The 13,126-nt window shown below is 43.6% G+C and overlaps 1 protein-coding gene across 1 annotated transcript in view; it reads right to left on the minus strand.

Annotated features, from left to right (window-relative positions):
* Positions 1–13,126, minus strand: part of prima1 (proline rich membrane anchor 1) — a 29,515-nt gene that overhangs the window by 12,341 nt on the left and 4,048 nt on the right. Inside the window, exon 3 of the mRNA XM_071535595.1 lies at positions 2,768–2,894. Within this exon, the coding sequence (XP_071391696.1) occupies positions 2,768–2,894 (127 nt within the window). The remainder of the gene's footprint in view (positions 1–2,767; positions 2,895–13,126) is intronic.

Consider the following 13,126-nt stretch of genomic DNA (forward strand, 5'->3'; position numbering starts at 1 on the left):
GGATTGATTTTCCATTTGAACACTGAGACAGATTGAGGAGAGACAGCAGCTTCTTACTGGATCTCATCTTCTCTGATCACAGAGAGAATATAACAGCACACTCTGCTGTTCCTGCTTTCAGGACTAATTACTTCCTACAAGAGCTGGAGCTTAATTCCTTCTGACAAGGTCTGAATTAGCTGAAACACAGCAGCTGAAACAGCCTGCAGGCGATCTGACACACAATCTGACGCACAATCAAAGGCAATCACATAGCTGTACACATGCAATATCAACACACACACACACACACACACACACGCATGCGCACTCACACACATGCAGTGTATCAGCTGCAGTGACAGGCCCCTTGGGGAAAAGGCTGACAAGTAAAAAAGAGGACTTGTCATATCAAAGCAGGAAGCATCATGCTGCTTCTAATCCACGGCTTTCCACTCCCATCAGCTCTTAACTGGGGGGGGGGGGGGCCTAATTGAAAATAAGGAGGGTGGTGTCTGCCTTTTAAATGCTGTATTTGGAATGAGCAGATAAACACATTCCAAGAAAAGAAAAGTAAATATAGACTGTTCAGAGGGCATACTTTTGTCTCATAGTTGTCAAAAAGATTGTGAAAAGAGTTGAGGGAGCTGGGATCTATATAAATCTGCTTTTAGGACACAAATACCACGGAGAAATGAAGCCAAGCTAATAATATCCCCACCTACCAACCTTGAACTTGATCAAATTTGAGTTGAAGACCTGAGCGGAGTGCAGGAAAGGCTTGGAGGCGTTCCATGCTGCCGATGCCAGCAGATACTGAGAGTAATAACATTACAGAATATACAGAACATGACAGCCAGCTTCCATCCAAAATGAGTCTCCTCTGTCCAAAATCAGAGGGTCACTGTTCTCCCCGACATGTGACAGAGTCAGACTAAGTCTGTCAACATGGACAACAGTCTGTGTAAAGCCTCGATTGGCCACGTGTGGTCACATGACCGTTCTTTCTTCCTGTCCGTCTCGACTCAGACGGCCAGGAACTGTCTGTCTCTTATGAATGAAAGCTTCCAGGTTTCTGTATGTTGAGAAATAATGTTTCTGTGATTCGGTTGTTAGTTTTTAGTATCTGAAACCTTCAAACCTCTGACAGTTTCAGCTGCTTGTTGAACAGCAGAACAACATTAATACTAACCAGGATTTCATTTCATTGTTCCAGCTCACTGCTCCTCACTGAGAGAGAGAGAGATAGAGAGAGGAGGAGAGAGAGAGAGAGAGAGAGAGAAAGACAGAGAGAGAGAGAGAGAGAGAGAGAGAGAGGGAGAGAGAGGAGAGAGAGAGAGAGAGAGAGAGGGGAGGAGAGAGAGAGAGAGAAAGACAGAGAGAGAGAGAGAGAGAGAGAGAGAGAGGGAGAGAAAGACAGAGAGAGAGAGAGAGAGAGAGAGAGAGAGGGAGAGAGAGGAGAGAGAGAGAGAGAGAGAGAGGGGAGGAGAGAGAGAGAGAGAAAGACAGAGAGAGAGAGAGAGAGGCTGGTGTCTCCTGGAGGAGAAGCAATGCTGAGGTTTCTGGTCATCGGAGGGGAAGATCGACCCCGCATGACGAGACACGAGCCAGCGCTGAACCCTCTGATGGGAAGAATCAGTCGGACCTGAACCGGAGTCCGTTTGTTTCCTCAGCAGTAGAAACCTTGGTTCCATTACAGAGACAGTTCCTCTTTTTATTTCTATTTCAGAGTTACTCCTCTCTCTGCCCCCCCCACTCTGATCTAAGACTTTATAAGCTCTGTGCTTCTTAGTTAAAAGCCCTTGAGGTAAGTCCTTGAAATTACTTTGATTACACTTAACTAATACCCTTTGTTGTCTGCCACCTCAGCACCTGTCACTCAAGCTTGTCATGGTTCCATCTCTCCTACACAGTCTGAACTCATTTCTCATCCTCCCACAGGACAGAGAACCCACGTGTCGACCTCTAAGAACCGAAAGGAACTGAAAGACGAGACGCTCAAACCAACGCTGAACAATTCTCCATCTTGTTTGTTTATTGCTGGTTTTCTGGGTTTGGTGTTCTGACTAATAGCACCTGAATGCACCGCTGTTTAGCAGCCGACTGGGAAGTCCCAGACTCCCCCGGATTTTCCCACCAGCACATAAACGCAGCTTATAACAGTTATGGCTAAAAACAATAATCATCTAATGGCAGAAATCCCAGATCAGATCAAATCAGACAGACAGACAGACAGACAGACAGACAGACAGACAGACAGGCAGACAGACAGACAGGCAGACAGGCAGGCAGACAGACAGACAGACAGGCAGACAGACAGACAGGCAGACAGACAGACAGACAGGCAGGCAGACAGACAGACGGACCTCCTTCCACTTTGTTGGTAATAATAATGTAATGAATGATGCTGCAGGTCAAAGGTCATGCTAGGCTCCATCAGAAAAGCAACAGTGAAATGAAATGAACGGCAGCAGAAAGCATCAGAGCAGATTGATCGGAGTGTATTGGATGGGCTGTATATCAGGACCGATTATTGATCAATAGTCCTGTGTGCTGACAGAGAGAAGATAGACCGCTCTGCTGCAAACTGATGGAACCAAGAACTGGAAGACACTTTATGGACCAGAGAGATGGAGGGAAATTAAATCTATTTGTTCATTTACAAAGCTGTTGACATCTATCTATCTATCTATCTATCTATCTGTCCGTCCGTCCGTCCGTCTGTCCGTCCGTCCGTGTGTGTGTGTGTATGTGTGCGTGTGTGTGTGTGTGTGTTTTCAGTCCTCACCTGTGAAGACCAGCAGTCTGGGTGGCGGTGGAGGGGGGGGTGGGGGGGGCAGTGGGGGGTACGGGCAGCAGCGGCAGATCGGCTCCACAGCTCCGACCGGACAAGACCGAACCTCTGCCTGATTCATCTGATAGACAGAAAACACTGGGTCAGATGGAGAGAAACGATGTGAAAACACTGGGTCAGATGGAGAGAAACGATGTGAAAACACTGGGTCAGATGGAGAGGTGAGATAAAAAGAATGAAAGGAGCAGAAAGAGGAATATAATGTAAAAACAGCATCAGATGGAGCAATGTGATATAAAACAGAGGGACTCAGCTTTGTTAGAAACAAAGGAAAGGAATCAGAAGAGTATTAGGACCACTGCAGGTGAAATTTTTTAACTCTGTTGTAACAATGTAACAGTAACAATGTTGTAACAATGAATTACTATTAAAACAGTATTTTCCTGCCAGTAGAGAGCAGCTGTTGTCCAGCTTTTCTGTTCTCAGTCAGATGTTGCTGTCATTTTAAAATAAATCACCAAATCACCACTCTGATTTAGGAAGAGTATTAGTGCCACTGTAGGTGAATAATGTTTTTACCACAGCTGGGAAAGGGGGGGGGGGTTATGTTCTGAGAAAAAAAAAAATCTGAGTTTTTTTCTCATAAATTTTGCAGGTTTTTTCTCAGAAGTTTCTGAGTTTTTTCTGACTTTGATCTCAGAAATTCAGAGTTTTTTCTCAGAAAATGCCCCCCCCCCAAAAAAAATAAAAAAAATAAAAACTCTTCCTAAATCAGAGCGGTGATTTGGTGATTTATTTTAAAATCCAATCCAATTCAAATTTATTTATAAAGGACATGTAAAAGCAACAACAGTTGACCAATCAAAATAGCAAAAAACATAAAACAACACAATAAAAACAAAGACCAGGTTAAAAGACAAATGGACAATAAAATAATAAAAGCAATAAGACCGTAAGAAAAAGAAAGACAACTCTCATACTGAGTTAAAAGCCAAGGAATAAAGATGTATTTTGAGACGGGATTTAAAAACAGGCAGTGTGGGGCAGCCTAACATGCAGAGGAATCTCGTTCCATAGTTTGGGGGCTACAGTTGCAAAGGCACGATCTCCCCTGAGCTTCAGCCTAGAGCTCGGGACAACCAGAAGCAACCGGTCAGTGGACCTGAGTGACCTTAATGGGACGTGTGGTTGTAAAAGGTCAGAGAGATAGGTTGGAGCTAGCCCATTTAATGATTTGTAGGCAAACAATAAAATCTTAAAATCAATCCTAAAATGCACAGAGTTTGCATCTTTCCGTTTCAAAGACAGGTAAATTTGTGTGTCATCTGCATAACAGTGGAACGAGATGCCATATTTTCTAAGAATGGACCCTAAGGGGAGCATATAAAGGGAAAAGAGGATAGGCCTGAGAATAGAACCCTGAGGGACTCCACAAGGTAGAGGCGCTGAGGAGGATACAGAGTCACCAAGGCTGACAGAAAAACTTCTTTCAGACAGGTAAGACCTGAACCACTCCAGAGCAGTACCTTTAATGCCAACACAATGCTCCAGGCGAGAGATGAGGATACTATGGTCTACTGTGTCGAATGCAGCTGTGAGATCTAAAAGCATAAGAATGGCCTGGAGTCAGTAGTTGATAAAATCGTTAAAAACCTTTAAAAGTGCAGATTCTGTGCTGTGAAGGGCTTTAAAACCAGACTGGAACACCTCAAGAATACCATGTATGTCTAAAAAAGATTGCAATTGTATGAGTACAACTTTCTCCAAAATTTTAGAAAGAAACGGGAGTTTGGAAATTTGTCTAAAATTGGAGAAGACTGAGGTGTCCAGATTGGATTTTTTGATCAATGGTTGCACTAGGCTACTGCATGCTTAAAATTAGCTGGCACAACACCTGAAGCGAGACTGCTGTTCATAATTATTTGGATGTTTGTTCCAATAGTCTCACAAATCTCTTTAAGAAGGCGAGGGGAAACAACATCTGTGGGACAAGCTGAAGGTTTCATATGATCAATAATTTCCTTTGAAGAGAAAGAGACACAGGCTCAAACTGGTTAAAAACAGCAGAGCAAAATGACAGCAACTGTCATTGAGACTGAGAACAGAACAGCTGCTCTGTACTGGCAGGTAAATACTGTGTTTTAATAGCAATTCATTGTTACAATACAGTTTTAATAGTATTTTTTATGTTTATTTTAAATAGTATTTTAATAGTATTTTAATGTTACAGTGGCACATGCATACATACATTTGTGTATTTAGCAGGCTGATCAGCTTTCATTCGATATGAATAGCAATATCAAAAATATAACTAAAATATCTAAACTACAAAAACAGTCAGTCTTTTCTCTGTAGGCTTGATAGAACATTTCCTTACTCACCTACAACCTTGTTGTTGTTATTGTTATATTAATTATTATAGCCTAATGACTATTATATTATATAGGCTATTATAATATAAACAACAATAAATATTATCATTATTGCAGCTCAGGTGAAGGTGGAAAACTAAACACCCACCTGGAAAAAAAGGGAAAGCGCCGTTAGGAAACACTGTCCGAGCAGCAGCGGAGGCAGCATCTCTCCTGCACCAAGACTCCGGTCCGGTTTCACCAACTTAGTCCCGGATTCCCGGTGTGTCGGACGATCAGCAGAGCCGCCCGCCGGTCTGACTGGCTCTTCATCTCAGGAAAGTTGAGACTGTCTCGACGGATTTCGGGTGGAAGTTGTGTGCAGAAAATGAGAAATCAGTCGGAGGAAGAATGATGGAAAGTTGCTGTAGAAACGACCGTCGGCAGTCTTGTCGGTGCTTCCAGACACAGTTTGCATCCTCAGTCTGCTGAAGCTCACCGGCTGAAAAAATCAGTTTAGCTTCGCTCCCACGCGTGATGTGCTGTGGAATCAAACATCTTGGTAAAAACACCTACAAGGGAAACTGTTAGATGGCTGTTGGCGTCCTGCGGCTCCGCAGACTGACTGAACACGGAGGATGGATGGAGGTGAAGTGAGGAGAGCGGGGGGGGGGGGGGGGGGGGGGGGGGGGGGGGGGGTTAAAGTCGGGTAACAAGCCTGATCATTCTGCAATTTATGACTCGTGAATTAGACAAGATTGTGTGTTGCCTGAAAGTTGAGTTTGGATCAATAAAAATGAAAGCTTCTGTTTCTTTATATTATCCTATCCTACATGTCAACTGCTGATGAAGTGAAAAGCAATACAGTCATTCTTCAGACACTGTATATCTATATAAAGCTATATATCTATCTATCTATCTAGTGACATCTCAGAATAAGTCGTTTTAATTACCAGTAAATGGACAGAAACCCATTATGAAGACCTCAAATAGACTAACAGAGTAGTACAATACATACTGACACAAATGGTAGTCTGCATATAGACTCTATACCTATCAGTCTGCAGATAGACTCTATTCATATAGACTCTATACCTATCAGTCTGCAGATAGACTCTATTTATATAGACTCTATACATATCAGTCTAATATAGACTATATATCAGTCTTCATAGAGTCTATACATATCAGTCTAATATAGACTCTATTCATATAGACTCTATACATATCAGTCTAATATAGACTCTATTCATATAGACTCTATACCTATCAGTCTGCAGATAGACTCTATTTATATAGACTCTATACATATCAGTCTGCAGATAGACTCTATTCATATAGACTCTATACATATCAGTCTAATATAGACTCTATATCAGTCTACATTTAGACTCTATTCATACAGAGTCTATACATATCAGTCTAATATAGTCATTTTGTGTTCAGTATAAAATAGTGATTTCCCCTCAAACAGCACACTGCAGTCTGGTGCAGCTGTAGAGAATCGAGTGGCAGTGCAGCGGTCCAGTGTGTCACAAGGCAGGTGAACTGAATATAATGACATGCATGAAATAAAGTGTGCAGTGGAGGACACGCCTCCTCTGGCTGAATCGTGTCATGTTGTGTACAGTGTGAGGCACACTGGGTTGGGTTGACACTGTAATGAAGAGGCTTTCTGTGCTGACCCGGTCCTCAGAAACAGAGTTTGTATTCTCTACTGGAGCCGGAGGCTTCGGTCTGGTCTGGGCTCTGATTCTTTCATCACTATCTTGATCGGGTCGGGCTGCAGCATCAGCATGTCTGACAGACTGATGCACACTCAAGCTCAGCAAGCTGCAGTTAAACCTTAAGAAATACCTTTAATACAGCTGCTAGTATGTGTGTAGTTTTTTAGTTCAGGTTTGTTGTGGTTCAGGTTGGTTCAGGTTGGTGTGGTTCAGGTTGGTTCAGGTTGGTTGGGGTTGGTTGGGGTTGGTTCAGGTTGGTTCAGGTTGGTTTGGTTCAGGCTGGTTCAGGTTGGTGTGGTTCAGATTGGTTAGGTTGGTTCAGGTTGGTTCGGGTTGGTTCGGGTTGGTTCAGGTTGGTTCGGGTTGGTTCGGGTTGGTGTGGTTCAGGTTGGTTCAGTTTGGTTTGGGTTGGTTCGGGTTGGTTCAGGTTGGTGTGGTTCAGGTTGGTTCGGGTTGGTTCGGGTTGGTTCAGGTTGGTGTGGTTCAGGTTGGTTCGGGTTGGTTCAGGTTGGTTCAGGTTGGTGTGGTTCAGGTTGGAGCGGTTCAGGTTGGTTCGGGTTGGTTCAGGTTGGAGCGGTTCAGGTTGGTGTGGTTCAGGTTGGTTCAGGTTGGTGCAGTTCAGTTTGGTTCAGGTTGGTGCGGTTCAGGTTGGTGCGGTTCAGGTTGGTGTGGTCCAGGTTGGTTCAGGTTGGTTTACGTTGGTGCGGTTCAGGTTGGTGTGGCTCAGGTTGGTGTGGTTCAGGTTGGTACGGTTCAGGTTGGTGCAGTTCAGTTTGGTTCAGGTTGGTGCGGTTCAGGTTGGTTCAGGTTGGTGCGGTTCAGGTTGGTGTGGTCCAGGTTGGTTCAGGTTGGTGTGGTTCAGGTTGCTGCGGTTCAGCGTGGTTCAGCTTGGTGTAGTTCAGGTTCGTGTGGCTCAGGTTGGTTCAGGTTGGTACGGTTCAGGTTGGTGTGGCTCAGGTTGGTGTGGTTCAGGTTGGTACGGTTCAGGTTGGTGTGGTTCAGGTTGGTTCAGGTTGTTTCAGCTTGGTGTGGCTCAGGTTGGTGTGGTTCAGGTTGGTACGGTTCAGGTTGATTCAGGTTGGTGTGGTTCAGGTTGGTTCAGGTTGTTTCAGCTTGGTGTGGCTCAGGTTGGTGTGGTTCAGGTTGGTGTGGCTCAGGTTGGTTCAGGTTGTTTCAGCCTGGTGTGGCTCAGGTTGGTGTGGTTCCGGTTGGTGTGGTTCAGGTTGGTGTGGCTCAGGTTGGTGTGGCTCAGGTTGGTGCACCTGTGGTGCTAAGCTCCACCTTAATGCTTGCAACCAGTATAACAAAAATATGGCCTCCAGATTCATGTCAAACCTCTGCTTCACATATGGTCAGTCACTGGATCAAAAGCTTCCAGTGTGAAAGGAATGCCCATTGGGGATCATTAAAGTTTAATCTCATCTAATTTGATTTTGGGCTTTTCAGGCAGATAATGCAGGAAAATGAATTGCTATGCCACAAAGCAACCAACCTTGGCGTCAAACATTGTAAGAATTATACCCTGACGAAGACGGTGTTGCTGTCGAAACTTTGTTTTTTTTTCAATAATAAAATATTCTGCATCAGAGCTATGGGAGTGTGGCTACAAGGGTGAGGGTTTTACTTTGAAACACTGTAAGGGAAGTCTAAAGAAACAAAGACATTTAGGTTTTTTTTAGAGCGGGATTGGAATGTACTTCAATCACCTTTTAACTCAGAAAGATGGCTAGATCAGAGTCAGCACAATGATTTTTGTCAAGCCAGGTCCTTTCCAGTACATTTTAAGGGACTGGTCTAGTGCTGGGTTAGGTTACAAGGCAGTTAAACAGCATCAGTCAAGGAAAACAAAACTCCAGATTCATTCAGATATTTACAAGGACTGTCTTACAAGTTACAGCAGAGTTGTGGAAAGACAGAAAGATATCCTGGTCAATCATCTGTGAACTTTTCTCAGTAGAAAGATTTGCCATTTTTTCATGACAAAACTGTCATTAGATTAATTATTGCTCAGACTAGAGCAGACAAGAAAATACAGGTTCAGTTTTCACCAGGTGCAGAGCTGTGGGTCATTTGGATCAATTCTCCATGGTTCACCCAAGACTGTTAGACCTCCACCCAAGAAAAGTAATCTGCACTCACCTGTCATAAACAACAGGCTATTTCTCCCTTTCTTTGAGAAAATACTGGAGAAATTTGCATTCAAGTTAATTATTTACTGAAAAAGAATTGTGTTTTTGAAAATTGTCAGTCTTTGTTTCACTTACACAACACTTGTTAAGTTGGGTAATGACCTGATAGTTAGTACTGACTCCAGTAAGCCTCTCTTGACCGGAGTGCATTTTTTCATCATTTTTTTCATTTTTTTCATAATGTTGACCAATGGTCAAGGTCAAAGACAGCTGATCCACACAGTCTGAGGCTCCAAGTTCTGGCGGTGTCAGAAATTTGGGCCCATATTCTGCTGAACGGCCAATGGGAGTGCGGTAGGAAATATTAGCACAGCAGCTGTATAAAATGTAAACAAAACCAAACATGTCCAACTCAAAATTAAAGTTGGGATCCAATAAAACAGAGCAGGCTCCTCTGTTTGGGTTTCTCAAGGTTTCTCTCCACAAAAGACGATCAGTCTGCTAACAGATTTACTGGTTGTCGACGTTATCAAACAATAGTGTTACATGTATGTGTTTCTAGTATTACATGTGAGATTACTGTAATTAGCAGTTCATAGTTAATGGTACATTTGTACTTAGTTGTACATGTGCAGTTATTGGTGCATGTTTAAATAATGTAATTAGTGGTACTTATGGAATAAGTGGTACATTTGTAGTTAGTGGTACATACATATGTAATTAGTAATACATGTGTAATTAGTGTAGTTATTGTACGTGTGTAATTAGTGGTCCTAATGGTGGGATGGAGCAGCTGCCAGCTTGCGCACCAATGAGAGGAATTTATTGTGAATTTACTCTGAATTTAGTGTGAATTTACTCTGAATTTAGTGTGAACTGTCACCTGCCCTTCCTGCCCTTCCTGCCCAGCAGACTGGAGAACACATGGCATTCATCAGCAGGGAAAACACAACTAGTTCCCTTCTTTGTCTACAGATTCATGGAGTCAGCTACTGGGGTTTGACAGCTGGAGTTTTACAGAGCCAAGGTTCAACCTGCTCAGCCTTTTAGTTTAATTAGCAAACTGATTCCCCCTGACTACATCTCTCCATTACACAGCTGACTATAAATCCTCCCTGAAGAAATTAAACTTTAATTTATGGCTGAAGAGCCAAAAAACAGCATCCTCCAACAGCACAGATCTTCATGAGGCTGAGTTTACAACTTCTGCTGTTAGATAAATACAGCCAGTAGAACAGATAGGAATCTTAGGCTACAGTCTCAGTTCACATCTTTTCTCAAAAGTCCTTTAAAAAGTCCATTAAACCACCTTGGAAAATGTGAGTAAATGCCTTTTCTTTTCCTGTATGTGAAAGATTGTACAGCAGAACTGAATCTGCTTCCAACAGTGAACAGTGAAGGGAAACAGGGAGGTTTTCTTTTTACAAACAGGAAGGAGAAGGACAGTCACCACACCCTGCTGCTGTCTGGAAGCCAAGATCAGCCCCCCCCTCCCCCCCATGCTTAAAGAGTGGCCTAATCACATTTTACCAGTAATGTATACATTAAAGTAGATTTGACTGATAGTCCGTTCAATTGGCTTGAAGCTATTAGCCAGAACTCAATCATGTTCAGCATCTCTCTTCCTCTCACTTCCCCCGTCTCCAGCTGTCAATCATGATGTTTAATCTCCACCTCTCTCCTGCTGAAGTCTCCTGAAGTCTCCTGGTGTTCCTCCATGCTGAAGACATTTCCCTAAAACCAGAGGAGGCGCCGGTGGAAACTGAAGTCATGACTTGAAAATAGAAAGTGTGAACTGTACGAATGAAAGGTCTTCTGTCTGGCACCTGTACCGTTATAAAGCTGTCTGCCAGACAGTTTAAAGACTCTTTATGAGACAGAAGAACATATGAAATCATCTCCATTAACTCTCTTTGACGATCGCCCAGAGGCTGTAATGGTCACTGATGTTGACTGAGAGTAATTAAGCTGCCGTAATGACACAGATAATAGCCAGGTTCCACTAGGGACCAGTGGATTAAAATGGTGATTAAAATGGGCCACCTGCTAAACTGCTCCCCAGTGATTTCACTGTGTGAATATTAGCAGGAGCTGCTGTGAGTAGATGCTCAGTCATCTTGTGGAGCTGCAGGATTAGCAATGCTTGGGTAATGGAGCTCACAAGTTCAACCTGAGCACAACCTCCTGCTCTCTGTCCTCCATGTCCATTTAATGAGTGCTGCTGTTGGTTTTCCAGTAGTGCTGCTCTAGCAGGAGGATACTCCCTAACTCGGCCGAAGGTATTTGTCTTTAATCAATACTTCTGGCCCTGAGCTGCCTGACTGCCCTCCAAATGCTTCTACTTTAATACCAGGTCTCCATCTGGCCAGCTCAGTCCATAAATGGCAGTTTGATCTCTGCTCTGCATGAGGCGCTGCAGAGGCGAAGAAGCCATTTTAGGTTCTGGAGAGACGGCTTTACGACAGACTGAATGCAGCTCAAAATCCTCCGGCAGGTCACATGATCCTTTCTGCCAAACATCTCGGCACACTTGGCTCTCCCTTTTTTAAGTTCTGCAGTTATTTGCATGAGTGCGTCCTGACAAAGAGAAAAGAAAGCCCATCTTGATAATGTACAATAAGGGGAAATTACAATTGTTATCAGCTACACAGCTGAATTGAATTGACCAACCATGCAAAACTTCTGAGAAGCCTTTTGTTTTGTCCTTATTTTTAGAAGAAAATGAAACAATTAAATCTGTACCTGGAGGGAACACAGGAGATTAGAGAATTTAAGTTGATTAAGTTTTTCTTGAAAATGAGCATTTGTCAAACTATGGAAAAAGAGAGAACAACCCAGGAAAGCAGCCATGAAAGCTATTTGGGGTTCTCCAGCCTGCAGATATTAAAATATCTTGTGTGATGGAACTGTCCTGAATGGATGAGGCTGCTTTCTCCTCTTCCGATGTTGTTTTTCTCCCTGAGGACAAGGCTGGTCCTGGATCGATCCCATCCTGAACCACAGGCCCTAAATCACTGAGTTGTCCTGCTGACTCCCACTTTAAAAAAAGCCCAAAGAGAAATGAGGGCCTGTCACAACACCATCCATCACCCCCCCCCCCACCAACCCCCACCCCCCGCACAAGGTTGGCGTCCCTGCCTGCACTGAGATAAGCTATGGGTCTCCATGGAGCCAAACAGGCCCTTACATCAGAGAGTAATGGAGTGTGCAGCTCAGCCTGCTGCAGTAAGTTGGCATCTATCACTGGAGCTGATAGCACGACACTTTTATGGATCTCACTTAGTTGACTCTTACAGCAAAGCTCAGAAACACTGTGCAGGAGGCTTTGAGCTGGAAGCTGAACTGTGGCAACAGGAACAGGCAGAATAACTGTGACATGATGTGAATAGAGACACTTCTGCTTCAGGATTTTAGACTTTAAATGAGAAGAAAGGGAAAGGAAAAAGCCACTGTGTTAAACTGAGCCTATATATATATATATTACTGTTTAACAGTAATATAGCTGGAACTGAATTGCAGAACCAGTGATTGGATCTGCTGCCTTAGAGAAGACAGGAGAGACTGAGCCTCCAGTTCTACTGAATAAACAAATTACAGTAGAAATCATTGGAATATATTTATTCTGTTAGAACAGTGTGGGGAATCCTGTTCATTCCAGCCATGTCTACTGATCATTCAGCTGTGTTTAGTTCTGTTGTTCAGCCACTCTTCAAGTCATGTGATGTAATGTGATGTGATGTCACTCTGTCTCATTTCCATCATGCTGTTTTAAAGAGGCATTCAGCAGGATTTAGAACGACTCCTGAACACAAAAGTGCCTCAGCTCTCTGATGTCGAGTCGAACAGAGGGGAGGGGGGGGGAGGGGGGGGGGGGGAGAGAGAGAGAAGAGAGAGAGGGGGAGAGAGAGAATAGAGAATAGAGAGAGGATAATGGCTCTTTACTCACAGTGGGTTCAGATAGATGCCCTCCATGTTATCATGTGCAACACATTAGCAGACAGACTGAACATGCTGAACCAATAGGATTCTTCATTACTCACTTCACAGGTGAACAACAGAATCCAACACTCATCATCATGCAGCTCAGCTTCATCTACAGCAGTGTTCCATCTCTTCAACTGTGTTCCATCTCTTCAACTGTGTTTC

The sequence above is a fragment of the Centroberyx affinis genome, unplaced genomic scaffold (genome assembly GCF_046629955.1).
Source record: "Centroberyx affinis isolate AG114_WGS23_722 - 3 ecotype Tasmania unplaced genomic scaffold, CSIRO-AGI_Caff_v1 ptg002744l_1, whole genome shotgun sequence".
Taxonomy (NCBI): Eukaryota; Metazoa; Chordata; class Actinopteri; order Beryciformes; family Berycidae; genus Centroberyx; species Centroberyx affinis.